General features: G+C 43.3%; 1 protein-coding gene across 3 annotated transcripts in view; it reads right to left on the bottom strand.

Annotated features, from left to right (window-relative positions):
- The window catches only part of ADAMTS20 (ADAM metallopeptidase with thrombospondin type 1 motif 20), a 1386529-nt gene that overhangs the window by 952082 nt on the left and 408997 nt on the right, over nt 1-25450 (bottom strand). For all 3 annotated transcript variants that reach the window (XM_085653052.1, XM_085653051.1, XM_085653053.1), the window contains one exon: nt 19885-19968. In XM_085653052.1, the coding sequence (XP_085509178.1) occupies nt 19885-19968 (84 nt within the window). The remainder of the gene's footprint in view (nt 1-19884; nt 19969-25450) is intronic.

Below are 25450 nucleotides of genomic sequence, written 5' to 3'. Positions count from 1 at the left end.
ACTATTCCTCTACACATACGGCGGACGCACATTGCGCCGCTTTCAAGGTACTCAATTAAGTGCAGTATCTGTTGTAAATATCCTTTGGGTCGTAGTTTAGGAAATATAAAATATTCACTTATGGTTTTGTTGTTTTTTATAGATATCAACCTTGTCCAAGTCCTGAGCAGAATTCGTGAATTGTGTGAATTCGAAATGCGTTGGCTCTTCCGAGCTCGGGGGATTGTGTATATATTGTGCCTTGAGGAATGTAGTAACAATTTTTTTCCTCTTGTGTAGGCAACATTGTTTTGAAGACATAACCACCGGTCTCTTGGCCTCAACAGGACAATTAACAACGTTTAGTTTAGAATCTAACATTCGCTTGGTGCCTTTTGTTAAAACTAGGACTGGTGTTGTACTTTCAATGTTAATGTTATTTCACACGATTGTTTAAGTTTGTTTCACTTGTCATTTTTGTCTTTGAATTTTTTCGTTTTTGAGTGGAATACAACATTGTGTATAAATGTGTTTTTGTAAATGGTGTATTCTGTAAATGGAAGGTTTCTTTTCTAAGTCAGGAAAAATATTTATTTGCTTCGCTAATCTGAATAATTTAAAATAAGCTAAATAAAGCAATAAGAACCCTAGAATTCATGGTCTAGGGTATTCTTTTTAAAGTGTGCAAACTAATCCGTAAACAATGGCATAATTGGCTTACATCTGATTGGCATGTGGAATTTATTTATAAGTCCCTAGTAAAGTGGTATACCATATACCCAGGGCTGGTAAATTAAATGTTCCTAGTGGGCCTGCAACCCTCTTAAGCAGCCCCTTAAAACATTTCTCAGGTCTGCCATTGCAGACTGTTTTCAGTTTTAATCTGCCAATTTGACAGAGCAAAATAAACCCTTTAGAAAGCCTAAGACTCTATTTCAAATAAATATAAGACAGCCCTAGGGTAGGCCCTAAACAGCCCATTGTGCAGGGTGCATATCATTGAAGAAATTAGACACGTACTATTAAGTTTTACATTTCCTAGTAGTGAAAACCTTGCAAATTCATTTTTCACTACTGTGAGGCCTACTTCTCTCAAAGGATAACATTGGGTTACCATATTACATTTAATAAGTGATAACTTTTGTTTGGGAGGAGGTAGAAATATTATGTATCGTGTCTAAGAAACTGTAATTTAAAATAAATCCTCTTTAATTGTAAAGTTGGATTTTAAATCACAGTTCTGAAAATGCTACTTTTAGAGTGTTGGCATTTTCTTGTGCTAACCATTTGGAGCCTGTAGCCTGTTTCCTGGGTCAACTGACTGGGTGTAGTTAGCCTTTGTGTATTCCTCACAGAACCACACAATAGAGAGACTGGGTGTTGGCAGGATGGGCCATCCATGACAGGAGGAGAGTGCGGAGCAGTGCACAGTCCTATTTGCACTTCAAAGACACGGTCTCAGCTCACACACAGAGGACTTCTCACTACCCTATTGTGCCTGTTTGGGAATTTGCCCTTCTGTTTGCTTATGTAATACTAGTGTCAAGATTGTCCTATGCTGTATTCAGGTGGTGATATTTAAGTCCCTCTGTGAACCTGCTTCTATCATGAACACTACTTATTTCTTCCTTGTTTTACACTCTCATCTTGTTTCTGCCTTTTCCTTTCTATCCTGCTATCCTGAATTTCTGTGTTTTCCCTGTTGGGCTTCAGAGAACGTATTAGCGGAATAGGCAGTGGTTCCCTTTCATTCCTTGTTCTGAATTCCTGTGTTTGTTCCACATACCACCAGGGTATTACTTGTTCTTGTGCCCATGGGGTACACTCTTGAATTCCTTGTTCTGAATCCTAGTTTGAGTTTCCCTGTGCCAACAGGGCATTTCATGCCCCAGTGCCTCTTGAGTACAGCCTACTTTTGATCCCAGAATTCCTGGCCTTGATTTCTGAAGCTGTGTTCATAATTCCTTGTCTTGGGTTTCTCCTTGTCCCCTGTGCTAGTTTAGTAACTGCCTTCAGAGTCTCTATCGCTTGTTCTTTTGGATTGTCTAATTTCCTGTTTTTTTAGATTTTTCTATCTGGTATTATGGTTATTCTTTCCTCTCCATTTTTCAGTTGTATTCCATATTCGGTCCACTATCTGTTGCAGTCAATATCTGTTTAAAGGTTGATCTCTGGTTTAGTCTCCATTCTGATCAGATAAGGAAAAGACTTTTGTTGCAGGTCCTTTGAAATCTAACTTGTCTTAGTGTTGCTGTCATTCATGGTCCACCTTGTACTGAGTACAACAATTTCTATAACAGCAGGCAATCTACTAAGAGACTTCTTGTCGTATACCAGTACATCCCTATTGGAAATGTGCCCTCCCTGGAGGGTCACCCCAGATTTTTGCCTTCTGTTGCTGAACCAGTTATTCATTGGCCATAGGACTCTGTGCGCTTTACCCCTGTTAATCAGAGGTAACGTTCTTGCTCTCCTCTCTGAACCTGTTCAAATTTGTAAACAACTGATTGGCAACTTCAATATATTTGTAAGTCCCTAGTGTAGGGTGCTACATGTACCTAGGGCCTGTAATTTAAATGCTGCACGTTGGCTGCACCACTCATTGTGCCTGCTACTAAAGTAGCACTGTAAAACATGCCTCCAGGCCTGCCCTTGCAGCCCGTGTGTGTAGTTTTGAACTGCCATTTAACTTGTCAAAATAATTATATTGCCAGGACTAAACTTTCCTAAACTTAAAACGTATAAATCACCCGTAAGGTAGTTAATGCCCACAGGACATGCTGCATGGCATTCAAAAAGCAGGACATGTATATTTAATGTTTTACATGTCCTGGCAGTGAAAAATCTCCAAAGTCATTTTTCACTATAGCAAGGGTGGCTCTCTCATAAGGAAATGATAGATCACATTTTAACAACTTTTAAAGCTTACTTTTGGTTTCTGGACAGCTAGAAAAATTATTGAAGGACTTCTTTTAAAATACAACCTAATGATAACGTTGGATTTTATATTACTAGACTTCTTTTTGAGTACAACTTAATGATAAAGTTGGATTTTATATTACTATTTTTAGAAAGTTTTTAGAAAGTTTACATTTTCCTGCCTTACCCAAATGTGTCAATCTGCCAGTGTCCAGTATCATCTGAATGGTGAAGGCTCCCCTGTGGTGAGATGCGGATTGGTCCCAGGCAATGGCCAAAAGACGTTGGTGGGGAGGGGTGCCTAAATGTAGCTCACACCTGCTTCCCTTTGTTTTCCTTGTCAACTTGACTCCAAATCCAGTGGGAGCTGCCCCAGAACTGGGTTTGAGTGACCACAAGGAAGGGTTTGCCCATTACCCCCCTCTAGGTGGGCACAAGGAACTCTGGGCAAGGAAAGAAGGGTTCTTCCATGTTGCATTTTGGTAGATAGGGGTGCTGTGGGATAGCTTACAGTAAAGCACACCGGAAGTGTTGCAAAAGTGGGAAGGGTCACCCTTGGTAACTTTTACTTCATTGGTTAGGGAGTGGCCAGGAGATCCCCTACCCACTGCCTGGCACTGGGCATAAAAATGGCATCCCCAGTTCCATTTTCAGAACACTCCTGGACCTGTGAAGAATCAGAAGGACTGCCCTGCTTTCTAAAAAAAACTTAAAGAAGAGTGGACTTGGTCGTCTTGAACCCGGGACCCTAGAAGTGACTCCAAGTGCCAGTTGTCTGATCTCCTGTTTGACCAATGGGGACACCGCAAGCTTCCAGAGGACCAGCCATGGATGCTGATGCTGGCCTCTGCTGGAGTGAGTCTTGACCCCTCAATCACTGTCCCCAAGGACATGGATCACTGACTTGTATCAAAGTGCGTTCCTCCTGACGTTTCCTGAAACCTGTGAATTAGAAACCTTTTACCATCTTTTTACAGTGAGAACTGATGGGAGACTGGGACACACCTGCCAGGTAGATCGAACAAAGGTGCATCGCCACTGGACCAAACATTCAGTTTGCTCATGCTATGTTCTTCTCCGTAGCAGCAAATCCATACTAGCGGGACTTCGCAGACACTGGGTGAAGGCATGACAAGTATTTGGCTAGCAAGGGACCTGCTCTGGGAACGAAATTCTAATTTCTCCTGCTTAAAGCTTTCCTGCCAAAAGCCAATGGCTTCACTAAGGCCTCCGCCAGATGACATGTAGCCCTCTTCGGCCACAGCCTGCTGCCTTGCGCCACTGAAACTTTTTGACTTCCAACCCAGAGACAGAGTCCGAAGGTAAAGCTTCTCACTGGGACGAACCTGGTCCGTGTATCTGACACATGCTAAATTGTGTTGGGTGTAAACCTTACCTATGTTGCTTCCGGTCGAGCACAACCAGATTTCAGTGGCAGGTGCTTAATGCTTTTAGCCGCTATTTTGAACCTTAAAATTCATACCACCAGTTCTACTAATTGGATTTTTGTCTTTTTGGTATTATTTTACTTATTAAAATTTCCTCTATTTTTATACATTGGTTTGGGATTTTTCTTGTGTTGTATTTTCACTTTATTACTATTTGAGTGCTACATATACACTTTACACATTACTTCTAAGTTAAGCCTGACCCATTAATTCGACACTTTAGTGGTTCACCCTGACAAGGATTGCGATCATTACTTGAGTTGACTTCTCACCTCCTAAACTAATACTCCAATTTCTTACAATCCCTTACTTTGATCAAACCTTATTCGTGTCTGTCTCCTGTCTAACTCCTGTCCCTGCTTAAAGCCATCCCCTTGTAGTTCCTGGGACCACAGTTATAATTTAAGTAGTATGATTTTTACCTTGCCGTATCATCTTTCTAAGTATTAACTCTAGAATCACCCATCTCGGCCTTCACTCTCTGACAGCCACAGGTGTTGTTTCAGTATCAGGCAGCCATTATCCTCTCAATCTAGGTAGTAAGGTACAATGTATGGGAAAAGCTTGATGGCTTTCATGACTTCCAACATAGGAGTTAAGCTCGGGCCCGGCAATTTTTTGGACAGTTTTGAAAAATTCACCTGGATAGCCATAGTTTTATTGAGATGTCGCTGCGATGTTTGGCGAGGGTGCTCTTAGAGTCGAAGTTAACCCCCAGGTATTTGTAGGATTTTCCTACTACAAGTCCGGAGTTGTTATATGTCCAGCCACCACCTCCGTAGTGTTTTCTGCCAAATATGTCTTTAAGTTAACCTCTAGGAAAATCTTGATGGGGCATTTGTTCACCCTCTCTGTCCCCTATACAGGAGTTTAATGTTGGTCTAGGATGCAAAGCGTTTTTTAAGAGAATACATACGTTCCTTGAGATGCTGGAACCATTCTCTTTTGTACTTTTTCCACTTGTTCTGCACAAAATTCAAAACAAATTCTCTTTTGTACTTTTTCCACTTGTTTTGCACAAAATTCAAAACAAAAATGTTATTATTCTCCAAGAAAGTCATCACATGTAATGTAAAGCTTTCAAATAATATGCATAATCATATACCACCAAAACAAATAATATCACTTTTCCCAGTGTTGTCATGGACTAGTCACTGGGGTTAGCTGAGTCCCCGGCTTAGTAGCCTGAGAAAAGTGCAACTGCTCCAGGAAGCCATAATGCCGCCCTTAACCCTCTTTAATAAGGTCCCAGGTAGGTGGAATGAACCACAAAAAATAAAAAAGCCAACCCCTTAGCAATCTTGTTTTTTTTTATAAGAGCTGTAGCTAAATACTGATGTGACCAGCAAGGCACCAAATTCCCCCGTCATGAAGGAGGAGAAAAGAGCCATTTGTTTGACAAATGAGAAACCCAAGTTTGACAACCTATGAGATGAATTCTGCAGTCATACCACTGCAAGGTATTTTCTGTTCTTCAACTGCCTTGTGGAACACTTCTGGGGATGACTGTGAGCAGGGAGACACAAGAACAGTGCAGGTAGTGAGGACACACAGCTATAGCTTGAGTGCATTGTTCAACAATGTACGGTTAGGCAGCACGTGGTGCGCTTTGTCCTTCTCTAAAAGGACAAAATCATCGATAAACTCTGCTTTCGGCACAACTCTTGGCACAGATGTAACAATTTTCCATAATTGTAATAAAACATCTAACCAATATGTGAATCATACTTTTTTCTGTATTAAACTCATTTAGTCTGATGAAATAAAATAAAATATAGGTGTCACTTCTGAATAACAAATAATGATTTGCTGTAGTGTCTTAATGAATGAGCCAATAATTGTGCATGATACCATTTATTTATCTATTTAGACGTTTTGTAACAGGTGGGTGGTCTTCTTAAAATAACGTCAGAATACTATTCTACAGACTTCAGGGGTAGCAAAAATTATACAATATAAGCCAGTTTAATTTGTGATTTGTAGAGCGCGTAGCTGCCGGAGGGCTTTCCAGCGCTAAGAGACTGGTGCTAGGCGGGGCTAGAGAAAAGTTAGTGGTACTGGTTAAACAACCACGTTTTGATGCACCTCCGGACTGCTGCTTCATTACTCAAGATTCGCAATTCACGTGGTAATGAATTCCACAACTTGGGTGCTAGGTGAGAGAAGGATCTACCTCCCCACCTAGCTTTCCTTATTCCTGTCATTTTTATCAGTCATTCGGAGCTGGACCTCAGGCTCCTGTCTGGGACAAATGGGGTCACCAGGTTTCTGACTTTTCTTGGACCCAGGTTGTGTAATGCTCTGTGCGTCATAACCAGTACCTTGAATTTGATTCTGGAGTCCTCCGGAGCCAGTGGAGGGCTTTGAGATGTTTTCTGGCTGCCTCCTCGTTTGTGGCCTTGTACAGCAGCCTTGCTGCTGCATTCTGGACCACCTGAAGTCTATTAATCATGTATTTCGGTGCCCCTAGGAAAAGTGAGTTTCGGTAGTCCAGGCGTGGCGTGTGCAAGATGTGGACTACTGACTTTCTAAGCTGTATGGGAATACGCTCCAGTATTTTTCAGAGCGTTCTAAGTAGTCCAAATCAGATGCTTACTACTGTCTTGGCTTGTGTCACCATTGATAGATCCTTTTTGAAGAAAGCCCAGATTTTTTATAGAGTCCTTCGGAGTGGGTGGGCTGCCAAGGCAGTAGGGCCAGCTTATTGAGTTATTAGATCATTAGACTAAAATGATGTGACATCAGCAGCCTGTATTCTTCAATCACAATACCTAGAGTGGACCTAATATGTATTTGGGGAAATTATGTTTTGAAAAGCTTAGGTGGAATACTTTGCCAAACCAGTACTACCGTGGTTCAGATTTAACTTGGCGGTTAAGAGTGTTCCAAAGTTTGGGCTTGATAGTTCTAAAGTTAGGCTGCTGTCTTCTAGTTGTTGGTGGTATAGACGTTGCAGGATGAGGCACAATGAAGCTTACTTGAATCAGTATGATGCCTGAACACATTTTGTAGATATGCTAAGCCTTTGCTCCACTGTGCCTCATAGTTGTGGCAAAGGGTCTTGTTTTTAAATCCTAGCATCGAATGGGAGACTTTGAAACGTTTTCAAATTCTGATTTGTGCAGGGCAGATACACACAAGTGTCAGCACATCTTCGTGGCTTGGTTTTCAAGCCTCTAAAGATTGCAATTAGGCTCAATTTGGAATTCAATATATATAAAGTTACAGGACACTATGTGACCCATAACCAAGCATCTTGTTACTTCAAGGAGAGAAAGAATTTCCAGAGCATGGAGAGTTGAACATTGTTAAAAAGCACTGATTGGGGCAATAAAGGAGAGGTTGAAGTAAAAGATGATTTCCCGGTTGTTTTATTTTCGGGGCGAGGAACAGCAGGAGTTCTAGGCTAGCAAGCCAGTAAAGAGATCAGAAATTAGTTTCTGTTCTCTCAGGGCTAGAATTTCTATGTTGTCACTGTTAAGACAGTGGAAGCTTTCTCTCATCCAATGTTGGATACATTGTTATATCGAATTAATACAAAACAATAGTCTAAAATGCATTCAAGTGTGAAATAAGACACAAGGTTTTTTTTATAAAGACCCCATGGTATCTCAACTTCACATGCAGTCCCAATATTTGAGCTTTTTAGAGCAAAATCTCTTTTCTTTCAGACTAATGTCATCATTCCACCCCTTTGCTGCACAAACTTAGCACTGCTTGATTTTGGAGTTGTTTTGAATATGCATAATGTTCTGTTAAATCCTGGCTTGTGTAAAATCGTAGAGCTGGCAAAACAGTGCTTTGTGTCGGGCTCTTTATTTCTAAACACTCTGATGTCTCAGGTCAGAAATTGGAAAGGAAACACAAATCAAAGAATGTCACCACATTTTTGGTTTATACAACACGTTACTAAACAACTAGAAGTTATCCACATTCAACAAACAACTTAGCTGCAGTGTTCGCAGCAGTCCTGTCATGTCCAGTTGCTACCTACACAAGACACCCAGAGATTTTGGTGCCCTCGCCTTCCTTCTTAACCAATGAAGAAATAGCAAGCAAAAATAGAGATGGACAATTGAGTGTAGAAGAACACACTTTAATACAGTGCACAGATCACAACACAGCTCCCCTATTCCTTCATATAGGATAAGACTCTGTGACCCAGGACATTATCCAGATGCTCCAACCCAGAAATCTGATAGTGGTGGACAAAAGTGAAAGGGGAATACCAATTTTCTCGTCAATAGGTGGCCTTCACTAGGGTAGTGGTGCCCAGAGGGGAAGTTCACCATATAGTTGTAAAGCAATCGCTAATTCTGTGTGGTGCCTAAAGGTGGAGAGCACCACCTTACACCCCAAAGATGTGGCCTGGACCACATAAACAATGTTATTGCATTCCCCAGCATCCGCTTGAGACAATCAGTTTTAAAACACAAGCATGTAATCCTTCCACTTCTTTATTGCTCTTCTTCATCTCATTTTCTGTACTTAGCTAACACGTGTTTTGTAGCAGGTTTCGCGACCTATTTTCAGGTCTAAGGAACTCACTTAGTTGTCATAATGTGATGGCGCAGATCTATGTAATATAAAAAAAGTTTACGGTGATATGCATGTGGTAATGTAGAAATGTGACTTTTAGTAGTATCACGCATGGGTTTCCACAACATGATCAAGTATAAGAGGTTTTGAGGCTTCTAGTTTGGAGCATGAACAGAACTCGACGATTCTCACAAGGGATAATGACAACTAAGAGAGAATAGTTATAGTTGCAGTACTGATCTCAATTTACATGTAATTACTTAGACCTGAGGAAGTTGCGAAAATTGCGACGAAACATGTGTTGGCTAAGTACAGAAGATGAGATGAAGAAGAGCAAAAAAGAAGTGGAAGGATTACAAGCTTGCATTGTGTTTTCAAATTGATTGTCTCAAGAGGGTTCTGGGGAATGCAATAGAAAAGGGGAATACCAAGTTGCAGCCCTACAAATCTCAACCACAGAAGTGCCCTGCAATTTAGCCACTGTAGCTACCACACTGCGTTTAGAGCACTCCTGCAACCAAATGGGAGAAACTACCTCTTTCAATTTGTATTCCAAAAGGACCAGGGACTGAATCCACCACCTCAGAGTAGCAGTGGATGGTTTGTCACCCTTCTTTGCGGGACCAAAATTAATAAACAAAACATCCCCCTTCCTGAAGGACTTTACCACCTGCAAATACCACAATAAAGTCTGCAGCACATCCAAACAGTGCAATCTTCGAAGAAGGCTCAGGACAAAACTGAGGTAAAATCACCTCCTGACTGAGATAAAAAGCCAAATTCACTATAGGGGTAAAAGACGGAGCCGGCACCAGTACCACCCAATCCTGAAAAACTTTGGCAGAAAGAATACTTACAGGACAAGGCCCCCAACTCCCCCAACTGTCTAGGTGATGTGATGGCCACCAAGAAACAAGCCTTAAAATTGCTGCACTTTGGCATTCCATGGACTCTAAAATAGGTCCACCACTGGCAGCCCCCATCGAATAACCAACTGTCGGAATAAACTGGGAAGCAGAGAGAAATCTTTGGATGAGGGAATGTCCCTGATAGAGATCCGCCTGGACATTCTCCACCCCCCGAATGTAGACAGCACTCAGACCCAGAATCTAGTCCTGAGCACTAAGGAAAATGTCTCTGGCCACAAAGTTCATGGACTTTGACCGTGTCCCCCCTTTTTGGTTGACATATGACTTTGCGACCAGATTGTCCATGCGAACAACCACCATCTTCCCCTGCATGTGTTCTGAAAATGAAGCACAGCGAGCCACACTGCCCTCAACTTCCTCCAGTTTAAAGACCTCCGAGAGTCGTGAAGACACCAGAAACCTTGAACCTACTCTGACCCCAGGCAAACCCCCCAACCAGAGAAGCTGCCTTCTGACGTCACAACTAGCAGAGCGGGGGAGACAACAAGACCCCTTTCAAGAGATGCTCTGAACTCAGCCACCAGAACAGATCTTCCCAGACCCGGTACCTCATCTGTAGTGGAGCCAACAGATCCTGGGCCACCAGAGACCATAAAGCCAGAATCCAGTTGGCCACGTGAAGAAGGTGAAACCGGGCCCAGGGCACAAGAAACACTACAGAAGCCGAATGCCCCTGCACCCTAAACCAATCCATAGCCGGAGGAGCCACCTGAGACACCAAGGTCCGAACCTGAGCCTGCAGTGAGACAAATCTTCATTCAGACAAAGTAACTCGCAACTTCGAGAGTCAGAAACCCAGCCCCGATTAAGCCCGTGTCCTAAGAGGGAGTCAAAGAAGATTTTCCCTAGCCGACCAAAAAGCTGTGACCTTGTAGAACCTCCAAGACCCTGTCGACCTGAGCGACTAACAGAGACTCCTCTGCGAAATGAATTAACAGATCGTCCAAATATGGAACAATGAACACTCCCTCTGCACGAAGAAGTACTATCAGTGGGACCAGGACCTTCATAAACACCCTGGGAGAGAACCGGAGGGGAGAACACAGAACTGAAAATGGGCGTCCCCCACCGCAAACCTCAGGGATTACTGAGAGGAGACTGCGACAGGGAAGGCGAGATAGGCGTCCTCCAGATATAATGATGCAAAAAATCTCCTGGCCTTACTAGAGGAATAATTGCCTGAATAGTCAACATTCTGAAGTGAACAGCCTGGATCCACGGGTTGACCCACTTCAGATCGAGCCGAAAAGCCCCCAAGACCATTTGAACCAGGAATAAAATTGAATAGGCCTCCGTGCCTCCTTCTGACTCTTCTGGCCGCCAGCACAGGAGTCATTCGCACACCAGTATCTGGGGGAACCTGTCAAAAGTCGATCACGTAACCATTTTCCACAGTGTCCAAGACCCATCAAATTGCCACACCTGAAGGAAAGGCCAGATCCTGCCACCAAAAGGCACTGACCCAACTCCCTTTGACTGTGATTGTCAGGGACCCTTCTTGACCGCCCCCGTCGGAGGAGGAGCAGTATACTTAGGGGAAAAACAGGGCTGGAATCTCCTCCTTCTGAACGACTGACGGGCCTCACATTTCGGGGAAGACCTGGAGCGCCTACTCCAACCCTAGCCAAATGATGATTCCCCAACCTTATATGGCAAGGCACAACACATCACAAAAGGATCCCATACCAGTTTAGAACAAGCATTTGCAATGCAATAGGTCTCGCATTTATGCAAGTTTAAGCTATTGGCATTGTAAATGACAAAGCCTTTTATTTATGTTTTCAAAACGAAAACAAAAATAAAAGGCACTGTTATTTGCAATGTCAAACTTGCGTAAATGCGAGACCTATTGCTTTGTAAATGCTTGTTTCAGGTGCACATGGTCAATAAAAGCAAACCACTACACCAATACTGAAAATACATGATTATATTAACTAAAAACCCAGCACTGGGAGGGCTGAGTTCCCAGTGACATGAGGTTATCTGGTAACATTTTGCTACAGCAAATGGTTGAAGTTGTCAATTCGCAAATGTGACTCTAACCAGACTGCAGTAATGCGAATGTCAATTAGCTCGATAACCCCTGCCATAACAGCTACGTTTGGGGATGGTTCCCAAGTTAATCCCTTGAGTTTAGAAGGAAGCCTAGTGTATGAACCTTGCAGGGTTACTACTCCTGAATGTCGCAAGGTATTGTGGATTGTGTAACGACAGCTAAAGGTCTTTACAGTTGGACAGTCCGGATTTCTCGGTAGGCGAAATGCGTGTTGCAAGAGTTATGCAAATGACGGGGTGCGCCCGCCTACCGTCTTGCCTTTTCACTGACCTCTGCTCTGTCGTTGTAGGATCGCTGTCCAAAGCTGAGTACCACGTCCCAGGACCCCCATGATTGCCGCCATGCTCTCCTCCTGCATGGGTCCCCAAGTGAAGTACTCTGGGTGAACTAGAAGAGGCTTAGCGTGCAGCATCAAGGAGCGATGCAGCCATATTGAAATGGAGTCTGTCTGATTTACTTATTTGACAAACTAACAGTCCAACACGTTTTTTTTAAAAGTCTGTATAGGAAATTACTTTTTTTAATAGCATGTGTAGAGTCTTACTATTTACATTTTTGGGTCACAGATTATAGTTTACATTTCTTTTAATCGACAGGAAGATGGTTTGTTGATGTAAACGTTAAAGTTAACAAGCATTTGCAATGCAATAGGTCCAATTGCATTGCAAATGGTTAAGTTTAAAACTGAGAGTGGTGCCGCTTAAAGGACACCATGCTCGTTTTTTAAAAAACTTTAACACTGAGCGTGGTGTTTTAGAAGCGGCGCCGCACTCAGTTTTAAAGTAAAAACAAAAACAAGCGCCTGCGCTGCCTCAGCATTGCAGGAGCAAGAGAGGCTGGGCTTGACCGCTTGAGAGTAAGTGAATCAGCAGACACAGTACATTCACTTCTAGACTGTAAACACAAGCAGGCATACGGGCGCATATTAAATAAATAAATAAAAGATATCCCGATCGCCGCTCAATGCTGTTTGGGAGGTGGGAGGAGTGTTCTCTGTAGGCAAGCATACGGGGACAGTGAGACACATAGAGAGAGATTTGTGCTTGTGCTAATGCCCCTAAAATGAGCCACGGGCAGGTACAAATGAATTTACAGAACAGAAAAAGTCAGAATGAAACCAAGCTCTAAAAAAACGCCCATCTTTAGAAACGCCCATGGCAGAAAGATAACAAGCTGTGGTATTGCGCAAAGGCAGCCGCTTGTATCGCGCTTTGCGGCCGAATCAAGAAAGAAAGTGCTCACCCACTAATTGAAGGAGACAGCATAACGCCGCAAGTAAATGATCCAGTCCGGATGGGCGGGGCCAAAAGGAGACAGGGCAGTAACAAGGAGGGACTAAGAAGCCTCATTCACAATGGAAATCCACCGTTTAGCATGAACTATGACGCAAGCCAATGGAAAGAAGGGGCGGGGCTTAAACTCCACTTCTGAAATCTGCTTGATTACAAGAAGCCTCGCAGAGCAAGCAGTGCATGTGCACTGAAACGCTAGGCACGACCTAAAAATAGAGTAATTTACAATAAATAAATAAGATCAACATGAAAAAAATCCAATCAGTAGAACCAGAGATATCCACATTTAAAGATTTTAGTAAAAATTGAGCAAAGAGGTGTAAAGAGCCAACTGTGGATAGCTGGTCATGCCAGACCTGGACATAGTTACAAGTTCAGGCTGACCGCAATGGAGTGTGGGCCGGCTAAAAGGACCCAGTTATGTCTGTTGAACAGATTACCTTAAATCCTGGTTGCGGAGCGCTGTCAGGATCTGCGTCAAAGATGAAACGTGCAGCTGAAGTGATTTCATTTCCAGAATGCAGCAAGGCTACGGTGCGAGGTCCTGCTGCGTCGTCTAAGACCCTGTTTATGAGGGCTTGCGATACACAGTCCAGAGTCGAGGATGTGTTGTGCAGTCGGGCCAATGCATCGGATCGGAGGAGCTGCAATGTCAAGTTCGTCATCGTCAACAAGGCTGCCGTTGACGAGGAATGAAAGTGCCTGCACAGATGCTGCATAGTGTAGCGGCGGTTCCGATGCGGTGGCCCGTTGCAATGCGTGTCTTTGCAGCAGTTCCGATCCATGCAGCAGCGGTGATGCAGTGGTTCTGCTCAGGGCTGTGCCACACAGCAGAGGAGATGTGGGGGCCAGTGCTGGGGTGGCAACACTTGGCAGGGTAGAGTCACAACTGGCAGAGTCTAGGTGCAGGACGCCTGTTGTGTCCCTGAGGCTTTAGATGAGGAGAACAGCCAACTAGCCCTTGGAGTAACGCTGGGAGTTACTCAGGGTACAAGAGATACAGGCCAAGTCCTTCTCACACGGGCAAGAGAGCAGCAGACAGCAGGTCAGAACAGCAGTCTGTCTTCCTGGCAGAGTATCCATAGGTCCAAAAGTGTATTGAAGAGTTGGTATCTGAGGTCCAGTATTTATACCCGTTGCTCCTTTGAAGTGGTGGAGAAACTTCTAGATGTTTCCCTTTGAAGTCCCCAGGCATCTTGCCTTCCCTGTCCTGGCTTCAGTCTAACTACAGGGAGTATGCAACCCTTTGTGTGCAGGCAGGACACAGCCTATTCAAGTGTAAGTAGGGCTGTGCCCAGCTCCACTATCCCATCCTGCCAGTGAAGGCCCATCCTGGCTCACCAAAGCTCTTTATTGTGTATGGCTGTCTAGAAGGAATACACAAAGCTCAGCTGTCAGCTACACCCAGTCAAGTGACCCAGGTACAGGCTACGGGACTCAAATGGTGAAGGCAGGACAGTGCCAGCTTTCTAAAAGCGCCATTTTCCAAACTCTAATTTAAAATACAACTTCCTCATAAGTTAGGGTTTTTCATTACAGTTCCATAGACAACAAACATAAACTGGTTACCTCTTTCGATTTGAAAATTGCAGCTTATTAAATGTAATAAGGTAAATCCAATGTTATTTTATGGGAAAAGTAGGCCTTGCAGTAGTAAAAAATACATTTAAGAGTTTTTCTCTACCAGGACATATAAAACGTAAAAGTACATGTCCTACCTTTTAAATGCACTGCACTGCGCCCTCTGGGCTGTCCAAGACCTTTCCCAGGGGTGACATATGTAAAAAAAGGAAGGTTTGGGCCTGGCAAATGGTTTATTTTGACAGGTCGAAATGGCAATTAAAAACTGCACACACAGGCTGCAATGGCAGGCCTGAGATGTGTTTAAAGGTATACGTAAGTGGGTGCCACAGTCAGAGCTGTAGACCCATTAGTAGCATTTAATTTACAGGTCCTGGGCAGACGTAGTGGCACTTACTAGGGACTTATAAGTAAATTAAATATGCTAAGTGAGAATAAGCCAATGCTACCATGTTTTAAGGATTGAGCACATGCATTTTAGCACTAGTTAGCAGTTGTAAACTGTGCAGAGTCGTAAGTCCAGAAAAAACGAGAGCAGCAAGAAATAGAGGAAGAAGGCAAAAAGTTTGAAGGCTGACAGGCCTAACAATGCCTTATATTTGCCAAACTCTAAATAACCCCCTTATCCTTTTATTTAATATATATATATATTTAGAAAACCAACAAATATTGAGCTTTTAGCATTCAGGAAGACATTTTTCTTTTTCAGAGGCGGCCATCCTTAGAAAAATTGACACACATGCTGTTCTGTATGGAAGTGATCTACTGAAGGTATCATCTCGTTGCCTTATTATTTTATTACGATGTCCTTAATTTAGCAGTAACACTGTCAAGTGATATTAAATGTAAAACAACCTTACATTTGTGTACAAATAGGGGTCAAAAGTAGCATCACACATCCCCACAGTTGTACACTCTTATCCACGTATGACTGAATAAAATACAAATGGCAACACCAGTTTAGAAACAGAAAACACAAAGTAGCTCCCAAGTTGCAATGACAGAGTAGCACAGGAGGACGGTCTAGAAGAGGGAGCGAGAACACCTTCGACCGATATGATATCCTATAACAAACTATGGTCCGGATCATGATTTCGGCAGGGTAGTTTCGCAAGGCCGAGTCCGACTCCGATCCCTTGGGTTTCACTGCACAGCGAAAAACTGGGAACCGTGAATGCCAAATGCAGATGCTCACGGACAGAAAATAGCCCGCTAATCAGGGTAGACATGCATAGACAATCGCGATAAATCTGCACCTGAATGTTATTCCCCATTACCAGCTCATTTTCTCCTAATGGTATTGTAATGCCACGGAGCTACCGCATAGTACTGCTAATTGAGTTTAAATATTATAGTGAATAATATCCTGGGACTACATTATGTTTGCTGTCAAAATTTCCATGCATCTTACTACCCAGGTGTGGGTACAATATGGCTCCTATCTGCCTTGTCCTGTCAATTGTTGGATGCAGCATTCGGAGTTCTGAAATAATCTTGCATTATTTCACGCACATATTTTCATATGGAGGTGATGACAAATAGCTGGTGGAATGCCTTAAAGTTTATAGCTGTGTTCATCTGGCTGGGAGTGGACCTGATACTAAACAGAGAGGAGAGGCATGGCAGAGTTTTATATAATGTGATATAATGTTACGAATGTGATTCCAGATGGTAGTCCTTGAATCTGTGAACTGTCATACATCTTAAAGCTGCGGTGCTCGGGCCAGACTGACGGAACATGTGCTGCGACTGTTCTCAAGGCTGTCCGAAGTTCAGCTGGCGCCCAGTAACAGAAAGCACAGTCCTTGTGGCGCTACCATGGTTAATTTGTAATTTTTCTCAAGGCTGGTGTCCATTGTTATGGACAACACTGAAAAAGAGATGAAGAGATCACCCTCCTCCCGTCAGACCTTAAGTACCCATTGAAGGAATGACGGGTCGCTAGTCAGTGACGTTCTACAATCCGCTGCATTGATCGTTATTCTATTGGGCAGGCGCGGTAGCTGTTTGTATACACATGTACCAGAGCATCAATGGGTATGCTACCCGACTGCCTTCGGTTGTATGGGCTACTTGTAGATGTCGCAGGGTTTAATTTTCTTTCTGGGGAAAGCCTTTATGGAAGATAAGAAAAGGTTTTTGTCACGATCCTCCACATCACCTATGTAATAAATTATTTATTTTTCAAGACACTGCCATCATTTACTACTGCTTAAAGCAGGCTTCACTCTGCTTTTTTTAAATGTACAAAATATGACCTCAAAGAAAATAAAACATACTTTAATAAGGCTACATACAGTAACAGAAGAAAGCATGACATCAAACAGAGAAACTAAATAAAGAAAATAACAAAATGACCAAGCAGTGGTGCGGGGTGGCAAGGGTAAGAGGTGAGGGACAGCCCTACTCAGTAGGACAGTGGTTCCCAAACTTTTTCAACCCGCGGCTCCCTTGACCTATTGGCTGATGGCCACGGGTCCCCACTATTTTTTGGAGGGTGGGGAGGATTTAAGCCCGGCCTTGGGAGTACTTCCATTTTTCTCCCTGAAAATAATTCTGATGTAGCTGATGAAGGTATTATAATCATATACACAGGGTGTTTCATATTACTAAGGCAGTGCCTCTAATATCTTTGCCCATGCCCTTTCAGAGAACCTTCTCAAACTTTTTTATCCCATTTACAGTACTAGATAGCACCCCTATGCATGCAGGCCCCATTGCCAAAGTGTTTCTGAGCTTCAAGAATATTTGAATGCACTTCCATTTCTACACCTTATATGTGTCACCACACATGTCTCAGCAGAGTGAGTTATGATTTTTTACACCTAGTACAGCTTTACTTTAGCTGTCTCCTCCCTAAAATTGCCTCAAATTCAATGCAAGCCAAATAAATTCCTCAGATTATTTTTTTAAACGCCCTTCTTTCTTGCTACCAAATGTTGCCATTATGCCGTATATGGTGTTTAACTTCCCTGTGCTCATGCAGAGAGCATACTTGTCTGGAAATGTGTGTGTACTGGAAGAAATGTATACTGGAAGTACCCATGGGTCAAATACATATGTCAATACTTAGCAACACTTAGTTTTTGAAAGACAGGGCAACTCTACTTACCTGGTAACTTGCATTGGTGTAAAATGCATTTGGAAAAAAACTAAATTATCAACGTGTCTAACAAAATAAATCAGGAGTCTTCTGCTTACTTTGGGAGTGTTGGAATGTGGAGATCCAGTTAAAAATGGAGGTCATCTCCCTCGACATGCCATCAATTAAGCACTATGTTTCCCGCTTTAGGCATGTCACTTACAAATCATTGACATCATGAGTTTAAGTCTGATTATTTTAACTGAAGGCAACAAAACTTTCAACATTAAATGCATCAACATGCTTGGTGTGAGGCTCCCCTGGCTGGTTTTGACGGCATACCAGGGAGCCACGGCGCACAGACTGGGAACCACTGCAAGTAGGATATCACTTAGGAAATGGAGAGTGGTAAGCAAAGACGGTTCTACATAGTGGACGTAGGCTCTGTTTTTCCCACTGTGGTGTACAAGGTGTGTTACGTGTGTGCCCTAGCTGCGGTGGGCTGAAAGAAATGGATACACTAAGAACTAGGATTACCCAGGATAATCCAGAGATTGTGATTTAAAAAATGGAGGGCGCCGGGATGGTTAATAGGTATACTCAAATGTTTAGTCAGTTTCCGAGACTCTGACAGTCATTCTAGCTAGGTTCCTCAACAGGATCCTTGGGAAGGTACATGTGATGGGAAAACCCAGGAGATAAAGTGATGGAGCTGATCACAAAAATTCGGTTTTACCAACAAACAGTTTATAAGAACATCACCTGCTGGCGGGAAACATCCTTTACCCCGCATGTATTACTGCACAGTGCCATTACCCTGCAGTCTTTACACCGCAAAATCTTTTACAACGCAGGACTTTACACCGCAAACTATTACAACGCATTCCCCAAAGTAACACCACGGTGGAGTTAGAATAGTAAATTGCGTTGTAAGGGGAATGTGTTGTAATAGTTTGCTGTGTAAAGCCCTGCGTTGTAAAAGATTTTACGGTGTAAGAACTGAAGGGTAATGGCACGCGGAGTAAAAGTGTGTGGGGTAAAGTGTCCTATTCCCTGCTGGCTCTATGTCATAAGTGATTTGCATTGCCAACATCACTAGAAAGAGGAAGAAAGCACCCACATAGATTGTTCTTTTAGCTGATATTGCCTCATGTTAGTCTCCAGATCCTCTTGCATGGCTTAGATTTGTGTCCCAATAGGGGTTTATATGGCACAACTTTTTGTATTTTATAGCCCAGTTTCTTGTACAGCACAAAGAGGATCCCGTTTCAAAGCATTAAATATAAAATACTGTATCTACTTGTGCTTCCAGTGCAGGCGAAGAGCCTGATTTAGAGTATGCTGGGTGGCCCACCAGCCGGCCATTCAGTAGAGCCTATGGTCTCTGTGCCCCTGGCCAAGGAGCGGCCACCATATTTAGAGATCACCAACAGGCTGGTGGGTATCTTCAGTAGAGCTGTCACTGCAGTGGCTCCAGTGAAGGCAGGGAAGCTTTGAGTAGTAGGATCTATTACTGATGCCCCCGTTCAGCAAAGGTTTTAGTTTTCTAAGAATAAACTCCCAATGCAGGAGTTCATTTTTGAAAATCAAAAAATCAGTGACCCACCAAACAAAGGGAGTTTTCTGCCTTTGAGTGATGGTCATTTAGCAATTTGCTGTCCATGGACAGTCATGCCTCAAATAATCCCTGGCAGGGAACTCTAGTGATGACCAGCCCAGCAAGAATAGGGTGAGGTAGCTGCCACACTGACCGGACTCCATGTAGCAGACCATGTAAGGTCGAAGGATTGCAACCGGTAAAGCCAACTGAGAGTGCACCATTGGAAACCCAACACTTCACCCGACTGTAATTGAAGAAGTCCTGTGGGTTTGGTGTGGAAGGAGAACCGCTGATTTATGTCTAGAATTCCACTTCACCCAACTCTAAATGACTCTACGTCTTCATTGACCAGAGCCTAAATGCGATTTACTTTCTTCTGTATTTGATGTATGGACAATAAGAGAAGAAATCAAAGCATAATATTTTTGCACCAAACACACAACAGACGTCTTCACTTACCTCATCATTGTGGATTATTATTAACTTTACAATCGTGATGTTAATAAGATTTCCAATGCTTGGGTCTTTATATATTGCTGCTACCTAGATATAAAACATGCACTTTTGTTAGGTTTTTTTTAAGCATATGCTATCCTTCTTGAACAAAATTAATATTTATGATAAAAAACAGCAATACAATCAAGCAGGAATTGCACATACAGAATCATTGTTTATTTTACTTTACTTTCCATATTTATAAGCGCACCACATCAAAAACTTAAAGATCTACTTGCAGATGCAGTCACTGACACTGTATACAGTTGAACATAACTTGGAGAAGGAGTAATATCCTGTAGCATTATGGAGTCAAGACGGGTGGATAGTGTATGCCATCCGAACCCGTCACCTTCTAATCCATTGGAAGGAGAGAAACACTTGGATAAATACCGTCACGAAAGGCAGCTTCAGTGTTTGGAAGAGGGCCAGAAGACCTAGTTCGGACCAGACATCAGAAAGATGCAGGCAGTGCAGATTCTCAAATGTGACATTTACTGATCGACGACCATTGACAGCACAATAAACCTGCAAGGACTTAATCAGCAGATGTAGCAACTACAACAAGGTTTAAGTGAAAGTTTATGAGAAAGCATATTGCATCCAAAGGGCCTGCAGAAACTAGCTCTAAACTGAAACTTCTCTCTTTTACGCACAGCTGGAAAACAGCTGGCCATGAGATTATTGCATTTGCAAGACAGGTGGGTTCCACATATAATAAATTCCACGTAGCTAAACCTGCTGCACCGGCAAATACAGGAGTGATCAAAAGAAGTGATGCGGGTTAGTCCTTTGACATACACAGGGTTTACTTGCTGTAGCATAAAAGGTGACCCATCATTGCACCACTGCCAGAGAGGCCTCCATGATGGTGGATTTATTTGAGACAGAACATCATAGATGTTGAATAGAAGGCGACAGAGTGACTTCCAGACATGGTGATAAAGGCAGATAAACCAGATACATGCGCTATAGGCATCCTACGGCTCAGACTAAGGTAGGCGAATACAGGATGTCAAGGCGGAAATATGGAGAGTATTGCGCTGCGAAAAAGAGCATGTATGCCTGAGAACTCTAAGAGCGTTTAGGAAACAGCTAAAACCCATGTGTATCCAATCCAACAAAACGATAATTTTAAAAACTCACAGCACCTTTAATATTCCAGAATCTCTGCCTCATTGGCCCTGAGACACGTGTGTCTGAATTATCTGTGCACCGAACAGATTTCTATTCATTCATTCAGAAGGCACATGCCCAGCATAAACAATCTGTGATATTTACAATGCAACATGTGCACGAAGTGCAGGGTGTAATCCAGTAATCTAGCTTGGCTAACACTGCAGTTCTATGCTATGTGAAACTCTGAATTTAAGATTAAGGGTGAAAGAGCAGCCTTCAAAGGCACATCTACACAAAGGTGATCTGGTGTGTGACAGTGGCATGAGAACATATTTTTGAGAGGAGGCTGTAGTGATTTGGAGTTCTGGCTCTAGGATGAACACAAACTATATAAATCAATTTGAAACAAACGGGGATATTTACAATAAAATGCGGGGCCGGACTGGGAACCAAAACCGGCCCTGGCAAAGTGCTCGGCCGCCACCCGCGGGGGTTTGGGGGTGCCGCCGAGCTCTTTGCCAGGGCCGGTTTTTGGCCGATTTGGTTACAAGGCCGATATTGCAGCTATGCTGCAAAAACGGCCCTGTAAAAAAACGGCCCCCAGGGGCCCAAAAACGGCCCCACCCGTGCGGCCCACCAGGGGATTGCCCGGTGCCCGATTTGGCCAGTCCGGCCCTGATAAAATGTCAGAGCGTTTTGTTACTCCAAAATTGGTAACACCACACCCCAACATTATTACTTCCCAGTACCATGTGCCACTCAATAAAACCACCATCTTTTACTGGTTCCAAACTATTTGCCCTGGTCATATTCCTCCAGTTAATGCCTAACCTTACAGGTAGCTCCAGGCCACCAAGGCAGCAATGCATCAGTGCTGAGCTTTTGTTTTTCGAATCACTGTTTTCAGTGGTGTGAGTTCCAGTGGGTCAGCTAAAGTAAACCAGAGCGCAACTCCCAGAATTCAGCAAATGAAAGTCCAGTTCTGGTGACTGCATCCTCTGTGTCGTGGAGTTATCCGCTAACCTTAGGTAAGGCGTGGCAGAATGTTTGAGGGAAAATATTGGCTCATCGGGAAATTAGTGCCCAACCGAGAATCTGGATTCGCGTGCAGATCCATGTATTCATGCCCAACGTGCAACGAGGATACAAAATCGAGCTCCTTGTGTTTCAAAATGGGACAGGTTTTACATAATTTTAAGCACACCTTACGGCCTTTTGCATTATGTGATGTGTCCTCTTTCAGCTGTTCTCGAGGATTTGTTCTTTTATCAAAACTGCAGAGATGAACTTGAACTTCAATTAGCATAGAGCATGTTTAATTCGACAGGCTGCATGTCAGAATATCATGTACAGGAATTCAGTCCGACATAAATATAATCTACAGAACAGTACAACAATATCGTCAAACTGGGTGTAGAGCTTCTATTTTTAACTCAAATTGCGTATAGATTTTGTATTTTTACGATATTTAGGTGACAATAATTATGTTAGAAGATATTCTGGTACCGTATCAATTCAGCACACTAACTGAATTTGTTCAAATCTGATCTTTCCAGTGCCTTTTCTGGTGCCTCTATGTCTTCCCTTACAAACCTTAAAAGTTTGGTTGCAAATAGAAATGCATGACCTGTACATTGTAACAGCTTGCCTTTGCTAAGCTGTGCAAAACATTATGTTGCTCTATCACATTAAATAGTGTGTCTTCACTGTATAATATTATCTCTACTCATATAAGTGGTTGTAAACATTCCCGACGTGTAGATATAGAAGTTGGATGTTACATATTTTAGGCGCCCATGTATCTGTTTGTCATTTTGGTCAGGATTGTAATGGCATATAGTTCATCCGTAATTGTTAGGGGGATATTTACAAGCCCCCAACGCCACCGGAGTGTCACTTTTTCTGATGCTCTGATGGTTTTGCTCTCTACCCTATATTTGCAAGGTGGCGTTAAGCAACTTCACATGGCTTAACACCACTTTGTAAATATGCCCCTTCCCGCAGCAGTCCGCTGCAGCAATGGGGCTGGCACTGGGTGTTGCTGTGGGTTTTCCATCACCACACCCATTGCTTTTTTACGCTGCCCCATATTTACAAGGTTCGGCAGTGCCAAAATCTAAGACCAGGAAATACCTGGTCTTAGACTGGTGATACGAATTGGCACATGTCATTGCTTTCATGGAGGGCATTCATTCCGACATGGGTGGGCTACACCGGACTGTCCAGTCTTTGTCCTCCGTAGTGACGGCAGCCATTCAGCTGGCACAGTCACAGAGTCCAACTCCAGTCCCTTTGGCCACCCCTGCCTGTGGCTACATCTGACGATAGTGACCACACACCACAGACCTCAAGGGCAAGATACAGCACACGCGGCACACAGCAGCAGCAGCCCAAGCGGTCCAGGGCACAGACACCATCCCCACAGAAAACTAAAGCCACCCCAGAGCGCAGAGGCAAAAGCCCATCAGGCGACACCAAGGGCCATACAGCCAAGAAGCAGGCCTCAGGCTCACATGCCTCAGAGGCATCCCTAGCCAAGCACTCTCCTGTCCCAAAAGTGTCTCACAAAGACAAGCAGACAGTTTCCGTGCCCGCTGAGAAGATGGTGCCTGCTAAGAGTATACATAAGAAGAGCTCCAAGGCAGATTCACACACAACCTCAACTCCCATCCAGAGCCCTGTGAAGCAGGGGAAGGAGGGCACTGTAGGGGGGACACCTTGTAAACAGGAGATGGAGGGGCAAAGGCAAGGCCAGGCCAAGCATACCGCTGGATCCAGCATGTCCCCAGAGGGAGGGCCACCGTCTGCACCTGATGCAGCTTTGGTGGTGAGTGTGCCTGTTGTGTCCACACCACTTGCCATTAATCCCAAGACAAGGAAGCCATTTGAACTCCCCAAGAAGTGGAAAGGTACCCCTCTACAATCTCCCACCCACACTGTGTCTCACGGCAGCATGACTCCACCTCCACGTGCCACAACACCACCTGGTCCAAGCAGCCCTCTGACTTCCCAAGCCACTGATGCCTCTACCTCAGCTGTTCCTCTCAATTCAAGAAATTCAATTCTTAGTACATAATTAACAAAATCAAATTTCAGTTCCAAAGGACCACTGACTCTGAATATACATTTTTAGGATTTTATTACAACCAGGAATAACTGCACATACAAACACCTCAATACAAGGAGAAGGAAATAAATGGGCCCTAATACAAAAGATAACCTAAGCAGGAGTCTCATTCGACTCAGAATAAGAAGAAGAATCAATTCCAATAGCATCAGAAATGTGATAATTGTCCAGTCTCTACATTAGAAGTCATTAGCCTAAAAGAAAAGCAGTTAGTCTATCCCTACTCTATCTCTAAGGTGACATCCCTACTTAGCATTTTCCCTCCCAGGCAAGAGAGTAAAAAGGTGTCAGAAGTGAAGTCTTCCTTAGAAGTGCACTCACTTAGTCAGAGCTCGCTCTAAGATGCTCCTTCTAGCTTCCCACCTAAGCCTCAACTGCTCAACCCTCGGGGCACTGTCCCTAACACAAAATCCCCAATACATAGAACACGCCCTTCGGCACACCCCTTCATCCACGTCTTCTTCCAGGACTTTTCCAGTGAAACTTGTATTCCATCCAACGACGGTTAGCTTGACCTTGGATCCCAGGCACCATCTCTGTTGAAAGTATCATCCCTAAATTCCGGTGTACTCCCATATTGGCTTCTCGTACCATCCTAACTAATAAAACAAAGGCCTAGTCTCTCTAACAAGCTAAATGTCCTTGCACCTGCAAAAGAAACATGAGAACGAGAAACTTTTCACTTCTCTAAGATTTTCCATCATCCTAAAACCCAAAGCCTTTACCAAGGGAAATCATTTTCGGCCTGCAACATTCAGCTACCATAAGAAATTAACAGGCCCTTCTCTTTAAACGTATATGCAATTAGGCCTTTACACTGTTTAAACACACTCCTAAAATCCCACTATAAGCATTAATTTCATTACTCTTTATATGTGAGTAAGCAAACTACACGTGCAACTTTAATAGGGTACCCGTTTAACCTAATACATTGCATTACATAAAACCAATCATTATGCATTGACTAAAATACATTTGCAGTGAACTACGTCATTACTCTTATGGAAAGCATGGTTACATTTCTAATCACACTTATGTTAAGCAGATTCTAGTAATACATTTCTAAGTCACACCTTAACACTACTTCGATTAATATGTGGGTGCGGACTAACAGTGAATATGATGCACCCCTACAAATTTCAGAATAACGTGGCGCTCTATCACCTGTGCAGCTTCTCTTGTAACTACTCTGCACCTTCTACTGGACACTGGCCTTGATGTTCAGTGCTGTTTGCCCCTTGCCTGTGCAGCTTCTCATGTAACTACTCTGCACCTTGGACTGGT

Source organism: Triturus cristatus, chromosome 4_1 (assembly GCF_964204655.1).
Source record: "Triturus cristatus chromosome 4_1, aTriCri1.1, whole genome shotgun sequence".
Classification (NCBI taxonomy): domain Eukaryota; kingdom Metazoa; phylum Chordata; class Amphibia; order Caudata; family Salamandridae; genus Triturus; species Triturus cristatus.
This window is presented reverse-complemented; position numbering and strand designations above follow the sequence as displayed.